Source organism: Pristis pectinata, chromosome 14 (genome assembly GCF_009764475.1).
Source record: "Pristis pectinata isolate sPriPec2 chromosome 14, sPriPec2.1.pri, whole genome shotgun sequence".
NCBI classification, from domain to species: domain Eukaryota; kingdom Metazoa; phylum Chordata; class Chondrichthyes; order Rhinopristiformes; family Pristidae; genus Pristis; species Pristis pectinata.
This window is the reverse complement of record NC_067418.1, coordinates 38,212,961-38,226,270: the sequence shown is the minus strand read 5'-3', so window position 1 is coordinate 38,226,270 and position 13,310 is coordinate 38,212,961. Positions and strand designations below refer to the sequence as shown.

Here is a 13,310-nt window from a genome sequence, read left to right as displayed (position 1 = left end):
TTAACCAGTCATTCATCTCATTTGGTGGGACCTTTTACTGCATTGATTTGCTGTTAGGTTTGTGGATCTTACAAGTCGAGTGCCATAGAATATCTTGGGGACACTAAATGTTTTATGTAAAGCTTTACATTAATAATGCAGTTATATTTTCATTCATTTGAGAATTAAAGTGCAGCTCCAATATGTTGTTATTAGGCATTGTTACAATATTCACTTGTTGAATGTTTTCGATTGAGTTACTGTTGAGTGTTTCTCAGTGCTTAATTTGCCAGTAGGAGTAATTCTATATTTTAAACAGGTTCAGAAGAAAAATTACAGACAGGAGAAGAAAAGAGCTAGTAAGGAGATGTTCAGTGCTTTAAAAGACCCCTCTGTGGTGGTGATGGAGGATTGGTTGAAGGTAGGTCACCCAACCCGTTGGTGTTCAAATCTGTCAAATTGAAGTCAACTGATTATTAATCTAAATAGTGGGTTGTGAGGTACACATCAATTAGTTAAATACAATCAGGTAAACTACTGCTATTCAACTTAACAGTTAACTTGGACAGTGAGTATTTACAGTTAACTTGGATAGAGAATATTCACAACTTAATTCACAGTTCACTTGGACAGTGAGTATTCACTCCTCTTCAAAAGGACAGTCTAGGCAATAGATTTTAAGATCACCTTAACTAATATAATCAAAACTATTTATGCTTAACGTCCTCAATGACGGTTGTTGTCATTATCTCAACCAATTTTACCTTAAATGTCTCTTCTGCCAACTCCTTGCCATACATCAAATGCATGCATTAATATTTTGTAATAATTTTTTTACAAAGAAAATAGGAGCAGGAGTAGGCTAACCCAAGCCTGACCCACCATTCATTATGATCATGGCTGATCGATGCTGGCCTCAATTCCTCTTGTGTGCACAGATCAGTTATTCATAAACTCTCAATTCCTCCATCTTTCAAATATTTATCTATCTCCAGCTTAAATATATCTCATGATCTAGTCTCCACCATCCTCAGAGAAGAAATCCTTACGCATCTCAGTTTTTAAATTAACAGACCCTTATGTTGTAGTTCTGTCCCCTTGTTCATGACTGTCTCAGTTAAATTACTTTTATTGATATTCTTGCAGGGCTTGAGGTAGATAAAAGGAACATGCTGCATAATACAGCAACCTAGATTAGGTTTGTATGGGCAATATGATTAAAGCACCAGTAGCTATTATTCCTGTTTGCTGGCCAATGAAGAATTCCTGATATAAACAGGCCATTATAATTCCATAATGGTAACAGTAATAAAATACATTCTTTACTTTCAGTATATTTCAGGGACTAAACAGGAAAGATCACCAATAATTATATTGTATTCAGATAACCAGGAATAGATATTGAGTCAAATTAGCTTTTACTATACTTGTTCTTGGATCATTATCTTTATGGCAAGCACACAAGATTAGTTGCTGCACTTTTGCAGAGATATTGGTTCGATAAAATTGTTTTGTTCAATGAATCGTATTCAATATTTTATAGTCCCCGTACAGATAAAAGAAGCATGATTCATCTACATTGCAGATCCGAGGTACTCTAAAGAGCTGGACCAAACTCTGGTGCGTGCTCAAACCTGGCGTTCTGCTAATTTACAAAACACCCAGCAATGGCCAGTGGGTGGGAACCATCCTTCTGAACACCTGTGAGCTCATCGAAAGACCCTCCAAAAAGGATGGCTTCTGCTTCAAACTATTCCATCCTCTGGATCAATCCATTTGGGCAATGAAGGTAATTTGCACCCAGTATATCAAAGAGCAGGGAATTATGGACTTTTCATATTGCTGCCTAGATTTATCTCATACTCTAACTTTTCCGTCCTTATTAGTGATTCATTGCTGTTTCTTTTATTCCATCCAATCTTCTGACTTGTGCAAGTACATACTTATTCTTTACATTTTATATCATCTTTATCTTTTGTAGTTAACCACGATTGGTGCTGAGCTCCATAACCATTTTGGATACTGGAGTAAACAAAACTTCATAACAGTGTCTTACCTGTTGGAAGAAAAAGTAATAAATGTGACAGACAGTTCATGTAAACGTACATTTGAGTAATATTGCAGTTCTTAGAAAGGCAGGTGGACAATGATAATCCTTCACTTCTATCAATGAATTGTGCAGGAATCAAACCAATAAATACCCAAATTTATGAAATTTTAGTAAGGTTCAATGTGAAAATTGACCTCGAAGTTGGCTAGAAGGAATAAATTACACATAAAATATCCAACCAGAAAGTGGTATAGGTAGAGCTGGTGTAGTAATGGCAACAATGAAACATCAAAGTCTGTCCAGTTTTCTGAAAGATCATAATTTAGCACCAAACTTGTGCCACATGGGGTAAACCAGAATGGGGAAATGGCATCAATGTCCCAGTTGGTCTGGCAAGATGCCCGTGCTTGTGGGTAAAAGAAATTGTTGGAATTGTTTACTTAGTTACTCATTACTACTTACTCCCCTGACAGCTGTGGATAAATTTTGCATAAACTGGAGACGCAAGACTGCAGATGCTGGAATCTGGAGCAACAAACAATCTGCTGAAGGAACTCAGTGGGTCAAGCAGCATCTGTGGGAGGAAAGGAATTGTTGACATTTTGGGTCAAAACCCTGCATCAGGACTGAGATGGGAGATGGCCAGTATAAAGAGGAGAAGGGGAGTGGTGACACAGGAGTCTGAGGCAATTGGTGGACTGAAGAAGGGTGTAAGATGACGGGCAGGTTGTGCCAGGTAGGAACGGGGGATGGAGTTGGGAGACAGTGGTAGTGAATGATAAATGGAGGCAAACAAAGAGGAAAAAACGATGCGAGGCAGATGGAGCAAGGTAGAGGAGAGGTGAGGTGATTGTGAAGGTTGGAAATGGCAGCTGGAGGGAGATGACCAGGAGCACAAAGGGCTACCAGAGAGGTGAACGGCAGATAGAAATAGAACCAGATTGGGATGCGGCGGGAGCCTGTGGGTGAACTGTGTGTGTAGTAGGTGGATTGTACCAGGGGAGGGGGGATGGGGGGGGACGTGGGGCTGCAGTGGCTGTGTGGCAAAAGGGACAAAAATGAGAACACCTGAGGGGGATTGGAAGGAGGGGTGTGGAGGGGGGGGTGGAGGAAAGGGAGGGTGGAAAAGAAAATCCCACCAGAGGGGAGGGTTACCTAAAATTAGAAAACTCAATGTTCATGCCATTGGGTTGTAAACTAACCAGGTGAAATATGAGGTGGTGTTCCTCTGGTTTGCATTGGGCCTCACTGTGGCAGTGGAGAAGTCGAGGATGCTGGAGGTCAGTGCTGGAATGGGAAGGGGAATTGAAATGGCATGCATCTGGGAGCTTGGCATGGCTGTTGTGGACAGAGTGTAGATGCACTGCAAAACAGTCGCCTAATCTGCACTTGGATTCGTCGATATAAAGGAGGCCACATCGGGAGCCCCCAATGTAGTGGACGAGGTCAGAGGAGGTGCATAAACTGGGCACTGGTTCCAACTGAGGTGGCAATGCTACCTTTACTGTGCTGTCGCCAAATACAAGGCTATCAAAAAAATACGTGGTTTTAGGATTGTGTGTCACAATGCAAGCTCAACAAATCTGCATAGCAAACATCATTTCAGCTTGGTTCTAAAGAAGAACTATCCAGAAGCCAGACAAATACCACTGTTAAGAAACAAAGCCTTCAGAAGTACATATCCTCAGATGGGATATGTACTTCTGAAGGAAATTATGCTTCTAACAATGCACAACCTCCTTGCCTCAAGAAAATTCAATACCAGCTAATGTTAGTGGTCAACCTACTACAAAATGTCACCCAACCTTCTTTACCCGTAACGTAATGGCATTGTTTTTCCCAGGGTCCAAAAGGTGAGAATGTGGGATCGATAACACAGCCTCTTCCCAGTAGTTACCTGATCTTCCGAGCTGCCTCTGAGTCAGATGGTGAGATTGTCTTGGCTGCTTCTGTCTGTGAAAATTTATGAAGGTATACCAAGGGTTAGAGTAAAAATGAGGAGAATTAATTTGCCCTGTTGGAAGGAAAGCTATATACTCTGGAATGATGATATTGTGCAACTCTGAGAAATCTGGGACTGCATAATTGAGGGGTGTGTTTTTAATTGGAAGGAATCACATCTTCAGAGTATTCAAAGATCTAATTGGTATTTATACTTATGTTCATTTGATCCATACAACAGTATGAAGAAGGGACTACTTGGGTCATTAACTTTGTGTAATAATACTATAAACACTACCTTTTTTTTCACCATTTACTTCTAATTTTTTTTCTTCAAAAACATACCCATTGTTTTCAAATCCAAGTTGATGATGTGGTATTAATGTAATAGATGTGAAGTAATATAACATTTAAGAACATTCAAAAGTGCGTAGAATAGTGTCAGACTAAGGGGCTGGGAAAGATATAAATATCACCAATCAAGAGTAATACTAAGATCTTAAAAAAGATATGAAAACAAACTTGCAAAATGTAAAAATTACCACACATTTTTATAAGAACAAGTACAGTCAGTGGTAATTTGATATTTTTCTTAAGAAATGGAAGAAATTGAATAATTATTTTGTATTTATTCAGAACATAGTAGAGAGGATAATGAACATTAACATTCCAGGGAAACTAATAATGAATCAATGACCAGAACTGAATAGTTAGAACAGGAAAAACAATATCAGAGAAAATAACTTCTCTGTAGATTGACAAATCCCTAGGAGCTAATTGTTTCCTTGTTTCCATCCTCTGGAGATGTATACCTTTCAGCTGTTTACTTAATGTGCTATTCCAGTTTCCAGTTGGATCTATAATCCTCTGTGTACTTATGACAAATAATAATAGCTGGTTCATTTCCTGATTCATATTCCTGCATGTATCATTCATGTATATTCCCTGACTTTCTTCTGATAATTTTTGGCTGTCAGGTCGATGTTGGATGGATGCTCTTGAATTAGCTCTACGATGTTCAAGTCTTCTTAAACGTGGCACAATTAAAGATGGCAAGGATGGTGATTTGAACAACTCAATGGATGCAACTCACCCAGGACTACCTGGTCTGATACAAGGCTTCAGTCCCACTCATCAGGAGCTCTCCCAGTAGGTACACAGATGAACAGCTCTCCTATAGACATATTTCACAGAAGTGCACTGGGTGAATATTTTCCATGTATATCTAAGCTGCAAGAATGGGACAGGAAGTATGCTGTCCCAAGAATCCATTCAGTCACTCAAGTATGTGGATCTGCTGCTGATGCTCGTAATCAGTATAGAAAAGACTTGGATGTCTATGCTGGCTTTCACATCTCTTTGATGACATCTCAAAGCACTTTAAAACCTGTGAATACATTTCAAGTATAGCATCTGTCATAATATAGGAAACATGGCAGCCAATTTGTGCACAGCAAGTTCTCACAACAAGTAATGTGAGAATTATCATGGTGCCATGAGAATAAACAAAGCTCTGTTTAACATCACCTACAAAAGATACTATTTACAGCTTCCTTAGCACAGCACAGGTAGATTTTTGTGCTTAACACTGTGAAGTGAGAAAATCCAGAACCTTCTGAGGTGAAATTACTACCAACAGAAGTATGGTTGACACTAAGCTACAGATCAGGAAGTGCACTGGATGATGTAGGTAATGGATGGGTAGTGGGTACGGTTCACGTACAGCATGTGTGGGTGGCATTGGACATTTAAACGTGACTGGTGGATACTATAGACCAATGGGGAACAAATTGCCGGCATAAAATAACTACGGATTTCAATGGACTTGTGCACAGTCCAGTTCCTCCTCCTAAAATGAGTGCCTGGAATTAAACCCAATATACAGTGGCATGCAAAAGTTTGGGCACCCCGGTCAAAATTTCTGTTACTGTGAATAGCTAAGTGAGTATAAGATGACCTGATTTCCAAAAGGCATAAAGTTAAAGATGACACATTTCTTTAATATTTTAAGCAAGATTACTTTTTTATTTCCATCTTTTACAGTTTCAAAATAACAAAAAAGGAAAAGGGCCTGAAATTTGGGCACCCTGCATGGTCAGTACTTAGTAACACCCCCTTTGGCAAGTATCACAGCTTGTAAATGCTTTCTGCAGCCAGCTAAGAGTCTTTCAATTCTTGTTTGGGGGATGTTCGCCCATTCTTCCTTGCAAATGCCTTCTAGTTCTGTGAGATTCTTGGGCTGTCTTGCATGCACTGCTCCTTTGAGGTCTATCCACAGATTTTCGATGATGTTTAGGTCGTGGGACTGTGAGGGCCATGGCAAAACCTTCAGCTTGTGCCTCTTGAGGTAGTCCATTATGAATTTTGAGGTGTTCAGGATAGTTATCCTGTTGGAGAAGCCATCGTCTTTTCATCTTCAGCTTTTTTTTTACAGATGGTGTGATGTTTGCTTCCAGAATTTGCTGGTATTTAATTGAATTCATTCTTCCCCCTAGCAGTGAAATGTTCCCCGTGCCACTGGCTGCAACACAAGCCCAAAGCATGATCAATCCACCCCCGTGCTTAACAGTTGGAGAGGTGTTCTTTTCATGAAATTCTGCACCCTTTTTTCTCCAACTATCCTGCGTCCTTACCACAAAATTCAGCGTCAGAAGTTTGCAAAGGAACATCTAAACAAGCCTGATGCATTTTGGAAACAAGTCCTGTGGACTGATGAAGTTAAAATAGAACTTTTTGGCCGCAATGAGCAAAGGTATGTTTGGAGAAAAAAAGGTGCAGAATTTCATGAAAAGAACACCTCTCCAACTGTTAAGCACGGGGGTGGATTGATCATGCTTTGGGCTTGTGCTGCAGCCAGTGGCACAGGGAACATTTCACTAGTAGAGGGAAGAATGAATTAAATTAAATTAAATACCAGCAAATTCTGGAAGCAAACATCACACTGTCTGTGGGGAAAAAAAAAGCTGAATATGAAAAGAGGATGGCTTCTACGACAGGATAACGATCCCAAACATACCTCAAAATCCACAATGGACTAATGCGAGGCACAAGCTGAAGGTTTTGCCATGGCCCTCACAGTCGCCCGACCTAAACATCATCGAAAATCTGTGGATAGGCCTCAAAGGAGCAGTGCATGCATGACGGCCCAAGAATCTCACAGAACTAGAAGCCTTTTGCAAGGAAGAATGCGAAAATCCCTCAAACAAGAATTGAAAGACTCTTAGCTGGCTGCAGAAAGCGTTTACAAGCTGTGATATTTGCCAAAGGGGGTGTTACTAGGTACTGACCATGCAGGGTGCCCAAACTTTTGCTTCGGGGCCCTTTTTCTTTTCTGTTATTTTGAAACTGTAAAAAATGGAAATAAAAAAGTAATCTTGCTTAAAATACTAAAGAAATGTGTCATCTTTAACTTTATGCGTTTTGGAAATCAGGTCATCCTTTTACTCGCTTAGCTATTCACAGTAACAGAAATTTTGACCAGGGGTGCCCAAACTTTTGCATGCAACTGTAGCTGAAATTGAGAACACTAAAGGCAATGCGTGCAGAGTGCTCACTCCTAAATTTAACCATGAGGTTGCACAGTACATGCGTGACTATCATTCTGGCAACTGAATCAGTCGCCAATTGCCTAGGAGTCTTAAGTATCACACACTGTAAAAGGCAGTACAAAAGTAAAAGTTGAATAGAAAAGTTCCAGAACAAAATGGAATTTTGTAGAATATGAACGGGAGAAATTGGCAGAAATATGGAAGAGCTAAAGGTACTAAACTCTCCATACATCATTTAGCTCAAAGGATTTCATAGGGCCCAGGAAGACAATGACCAGTTTCATTAACAATTCCAAGTGCTAGGAGCTCTTGGATTTCTTTATTTCCAAAAGTAAGACCATGCAAGAAGTTGCCTTGAACTATAAATTATGCCACCTCTGCTGCTTTACTCCTGATCATCCCAATCTGTAGTTTACCTAAGTCCTGATTCCTGATCATTTTGCAGATGTTCTTCTTTTCTCTCACCTTTCTCATTGTGCACTGTGCACAGTTTTATGATCATTCAACTATCTCTCTTTTTGATTATTGAAGAGACTCTTATCCAACCTATGAGCATTTATTTTTGAAAACCACCATTGCCTTCCCTAAACCCATTTGGCTCCAGTCACAATATCAAATGCACTGCCTGAGGGGATGATGAAGGCAGAGGCTGTTATAAAATTTGAAAGTATGTAAATGAACACTCAAACCACGAAGTCATTAGAAGCCAAAGATCGATTGCTGGAAAATGGGATAGGTATAGCTGGGTACTTGATAGTCAGCATGGACATGGTGAGCTGAAGGTCCTTTTTCTGTGCTCTGTCACTCCATGACACATTTTGTTTCTAATCTGGTCCACCTTTCAAAGTCTGACTCCAGTTCTCTTCAACCTTATTTCTGCCCTCGTGATAATGAGCCAGTCCCAGTGAAATTCACAAACAATGTCCCATGTGCTGGAGCTGTGCAACTCTTTTACTTTTCCACGGTGTTTAATATGGTCAATTATATGTTTCTGTTGCACTATCACTCCACTGTTGTTCAGTTGCATTACATGGCTCTACTGCTATCTCTCCTACACAGTATGTACATCTCTGACAGTTTACTTCTCCTATCCTGTCTTGGACCCCCTCCGTTTCCTCATTTACATGCTGTCTCTTTGTGTCATATGAATGCTAATATTAGGATGGTGATGATTAGGAATGACAGTTATGAATTGTGCTAACAAAGGCCCAGCACTGACAGGAAGGGATAATAGCTCATTCTGTGCTGTAAATATCCACAGTTCTATAATTGCAATGCCTTTTGACTCCATTACCATCTCTGCAGTGTCAAACACACATTGTCTGACATTAGATGAGAAAATTTTGCAGTTGAATACTGGGAAGTCATAAATCTTGCTTTTTTTTGTCATTCTTCATTCCATCCTCCTCCCTGCACATTGGCTGAAGCAGATTGATATCTCACTGAGTTGGTATCTTATTCATCCTGTGGCGAGCTTCAAATCCCATATTCTATCCACCACATTTAACATCGCCAGCCTGCACACCTTCCTTACCACATGACTAACAACCCATCCATTTTTTTTTAGTCTTTTTATAATCTTTCTGTAAGTGTCTCAGCTTTCATGCTATACAAAGTAGTTGTTGATGGTTGTAAGTCAGTCATCTTAGCCCAGGAACATTGCTGCACGTGTTCCATTGTGCTGTTACTTAGATCTGACCATTTTCAGCTGCTTCATCAATGAATGTCATTAGGTAGAAGTGGGTTGTTTGATGTTGATTGCACAATGTTCAGTTTATTTCACAACTCCTCAGAAAATGAAGCAGTCCAAACCTGTGTACAGCAAGACATGGATGACATTCAGGCATGTATTGATAATTGACAGAAACCATTTGTGAGTTGCATATGCCAGGTAGTAACCACTTGTAATATGAGAGGATTGAACCATCACCATCATGATATTCGACATCATTTCCATTACCAAATCTCCAACCATCAACATTCTGAATTCATCATTCATCAGAAGCTTTGATGGTTACAAAAACAGGCCAGAGTCTGTGCCGAGTGGCTCACCACCTGACTCCTCTTAGTCTTTTTATAATCTGCATGTCAGGATGTGATGCTACTCCAATATTACTCTTCCAAGATGAGACAGCTCCCCTGACTGGCATCTTGTTCACCATTCTCTCCACATAGTACACACTGAAAGGATAGTGTTTTTATCTACAAAATGCATGGCAGCAACTAGCCAAGGGTTCTTCCACATCATCTCAAAGAGATTTGACCTCTCCAACCTTGCCACGAAGTACAGGTGAAAGAACACTTCCCCTGCAAGTTGCACACCATTCTGACATGGAAATGCATCACCATTCTTTTATTTTCACTGGTCCAAATCCTGGGATCTCCCGAAGTCACGATACTGTGGGTGTATCTTCACTAAAAGGCTGCAGCAGTCCAAATGTCAGTTCATTACTACCATCTCAAGGGTAATTTGGGGACTGATATTAAATGCTGGTCTTGCCATTGAAACATCCTCCCTAAACTTAAATTTTCTAATTTCTTCTTTCAAAAGCCTCACTGAAGTGCAATTGTGGAGTTTTACCATTCTTTTAACTCTATTTGTTAATTTTAGATTTTTCTCTCATCTTATGTTTAAGCGATGTCGAGTTTGTAAACCATGATTACTACAAAGAAGCTGATATATACTCCTACAAAATGAACCAAGAGAATGATTCTCATCTTGAAGATCTAGAGAATGGCACAAATGACAAGAGCAGCAGGAGTGAGGAAAGTGACACAGATCTGTCTGAAATCCAGGAAGAAATGGCCATGAAAGATTTTTTGGAATCAACTTATGTGGCAGAAAGTTCAGAGGAGTTTGGAGAAGTAAGATTAATTAAATAGAGACTTTTGTTTTGCTCAATTTAAATTTAAAAATGCATACTGTTTCTTTCCGAGAACTATTACCATTTCATGGCTGTTGACTACCCTCTGGTACCTTTGCCAAACTGCTATTCTCCTGCTTTGATTAAGGATACTGATGTTGACAGGTTGGTGAACTGCAAAGGCCTTCATAGTTGAGCCATGTTCTGCCTCCGTGACTATAATAAGACCCCTTGTTGAAATTACCTCTTGTAAACAAAGCCATTTGTGGTCTTTCTAAATCAGATATAATGATGAAGTTTGCTTCATTGATATTGGGGGTAAAAATCCATATATTGCTGATGGTAATTTAAATCTTCTTCTCTTTGGTCTATAGATTGGTGAAACTACTCAGACTGAAACAGTGACAGAGGAAAACAAGAGTCTGATGTGGACACTATTGAAGCAGCTCCGACCTGGAATGGACTTATCCCGAGTGGTGCTGCCAACTTTTATCCTGGAGCCTCGCTCATTTCTGGACAAGTTGTCTGACTACTACTATCATTCTGATCTCCTCTCCCAGTAAGTCACCTTTTTATTTCCTATAAGCAAAATTTCTCTAATCCTGCATCAGCATCAATGATCTCAGTTGCAGAAATGTCAATGCTTCAGGTGATGTTGTATTTGGTGATCATTGCAGCCAATATATGCGAGCAGACGTGTTATACTATATGATACCACTTTGTTGATTTATCATAATTTAAGAGATTCTTGGATAATACATTCAAGCATTATACTTTGGACTGCGTGGTGCATCACGTAAGGCTGAACCTGAAAATAAGGTTGATTCTCCTGAGCCGATTGGAAGACTGCGGTGATCTGTCACCGTGGTAGCAAGGTTTCCAGAGACATTACGTTTATGAGACAGTTTACAATGGGCCTCTTGAAGACATCCAGCTGCCAAAAATATCCTTCAAATATGGATTTTTAAACCTTCTGTCTTAGAATTGTTCCTCAGTAAGTCAGTGTTCATCAGTGGGAACATGCTTACTAATTGAAATGAGAAAAAGGAAACATTAACCACAGCGCACAGGGAAGGAGATGCATCAATCCCTGTATAATGTATAGTTGGGTTTAAACAGACTTCACTGCAACAACTACCTGTTGCAATCAATCCAGACTCAAATGGGATATCCAACATGATGATGATGGTAATCTTGCAATTAGCTACCACTACTGCAGCAAACAAAACTTTATGTGGTTGGTGCAGGTAGTGCTATTGCCTCATAGCTCCAGAAACCTGGGTTCATTTGTGATCTCCAGTACAGTCTGTGCAGAATTGGAATTGGTTTATTATTGTCACTTGTACTGAAGTACAGTCGAAAAACTTGTCTTGTATACCTTTCATACAGATCAATTCATTACACGGAGATGCAATGAGGTAGTACAAGGTAAAACAATACAGAGTAAAGTGTCATAGCTTCGGAGAAAATGCAGTGCAGGTAGGCAATAAGGTGCAAGGTCATAACGAGGTAGATTGTGAGGTCAAGAGTCCATCTTATTGTACTCGAAAACTTTTCAATAGTCTTATAATAGCGGGATAAAAGCTGTCCTTGAGCATGGTGGTATGTGCTTTCAGGCTTGTGTATCTCCTGCCTGATGGGAGAGGGGAGAAGAAAGAATGTCTGGAGTGGGTGGGGTCTTTGATTATGCTGGCTGTTTTACCGAGGCAGTGAGAAGTATAGACAGAGTTCGTGGAGGGGAGGCCGGTTTCCGTGATGTGCTGAGCTGTGTCAACAACTCTCTGCAGTTTCTTGTGGTCATGGGCAAAGCAGTTGCCATACCAAGCCATGATCATCTAGACAGGATGCTTTCTATGGTGCATCGATAAAAGTTAGTGAGTATCAAAGGGGACATTCCAAGGTTTTCTGGGAGGCTGGAGTTAATGCGTGCCATGACCAGCCTCTCGAAACACTTCATGATGGTGGATGTCAGAGCCACTAGGTGGTAGTCATTAAGGCGCATTACCTTGTTTTTCTTAGGTACTGGGATGATAGTGGTCTTCTTAAAGCAGATGGAAGGATCAGGAACTAACACATGGGAAGCTGGGAGGATAAGTGGGGTGAAATCACTGTTAGCAGTATCTGTGTTAGGAGGATAGGATTGGGAATAAGCAGAGGAAAGGAATTAAGGACCAACACGTGGGATCATGGAGCTGCAGAGTTGGGAGTATGGATCAACAGAATCAATAGAGGGGATAATGTTGGTACCAGTAATGTGAATGTGGAAGTGGAGATGGGATGAGGACCAGCAACTTCAATGCAGAAGGCAAGATGGGACTGAGCTTCATCATAATGAATTGGGCGGGGGGGCGTGGGGAGGTGGGACAATAGATGGCACAAACTTTTTGAACAATGGCTTAAAACACTTGAAGATAATTTGAATCCTTCAAGATCAGGGAAGATCCCCGAGATGGACAGACTATGAACTAATATGTTGAATCTTGACCTATATAACCTGCAGTTGGAGCTTTGATATTTGTTCTTTATTTTTCCACTAGAGCTGCTCTGGAAGAGAATGCCTACAGTCGCATGAAACAGGTGGTGCGATGGTATCTATCTGGCTTTTACAAAAAACCAAAGGTAAGGCTGGTGATATGGGGCAACACCAGGAGAGAGAGGCTGTGGGGAGGATAGTGGGTTACGAGCCTAGTGAATTGAAGTCCAGTGTGATAATGCTGTTTGGAGATGCTGGCCCTGGAAATTCACGGATCAATGGGATTCATAATCACAGATGCTTGATTTTATTTCATACACAGATGACACCATGTACATGCCAAAGATTTTGACTTGAATTTAAGTTGAAAGGGAGGACTTTGGAGTAAATAAAGCCATGGTTGAGTTCTTGCAGCAGTGAATTTAAGTTGGGAAGTGATCAGTGTTTCAAAGGTG

At 40.3% G+C, this 13,310-nt stretch overlaps 1 protein-coding gene across 4 annotated transcripts in view; it reads left to right on the top strand.

The window, feature by feature from the left end:
* The window catches only part of LOC127577840 (oxysterol-binding protein-related protein 5-like), a 101,818-nt gene that overhangs the window by 65,889 nt on the left and 22,619 nt on the right, over window positions 1-13,310 (top strand). For all 4 annotated transcript variants that reach the window (XM_052029443.1, XM_052029444.1, XM_052029445.1 and 1 more), the window contains exons 5-11: window positions 299-400; window positions 1,565-1,768; window positions 3,873-3,957; window positions 4,948-5,119; window positions 10,155-10,383; window positions 10,757-10,941; window positions 12,920-13,001. In XM_052029443.1, coding sequence (XP_051885403.1) covers window positions 299-400; window positions 1,565-1,768; window positions 3,873-3,957; window positions 4,948-5,119; window positions 10,155-10,383; window positions 10,757-10,941; window positions 12,920-13,001 — 1,059 coding nt within the window. The remainder of the gene's footprint in view (window positions 1-298; window positions 401-1,564; window positions 1,769-3,872; window positions 3,958-4,947; window positions 5,120-10,154; window positions 10,384-10,756; window positions 10,942-12,919; window positions 13,002-13,310) is intronic.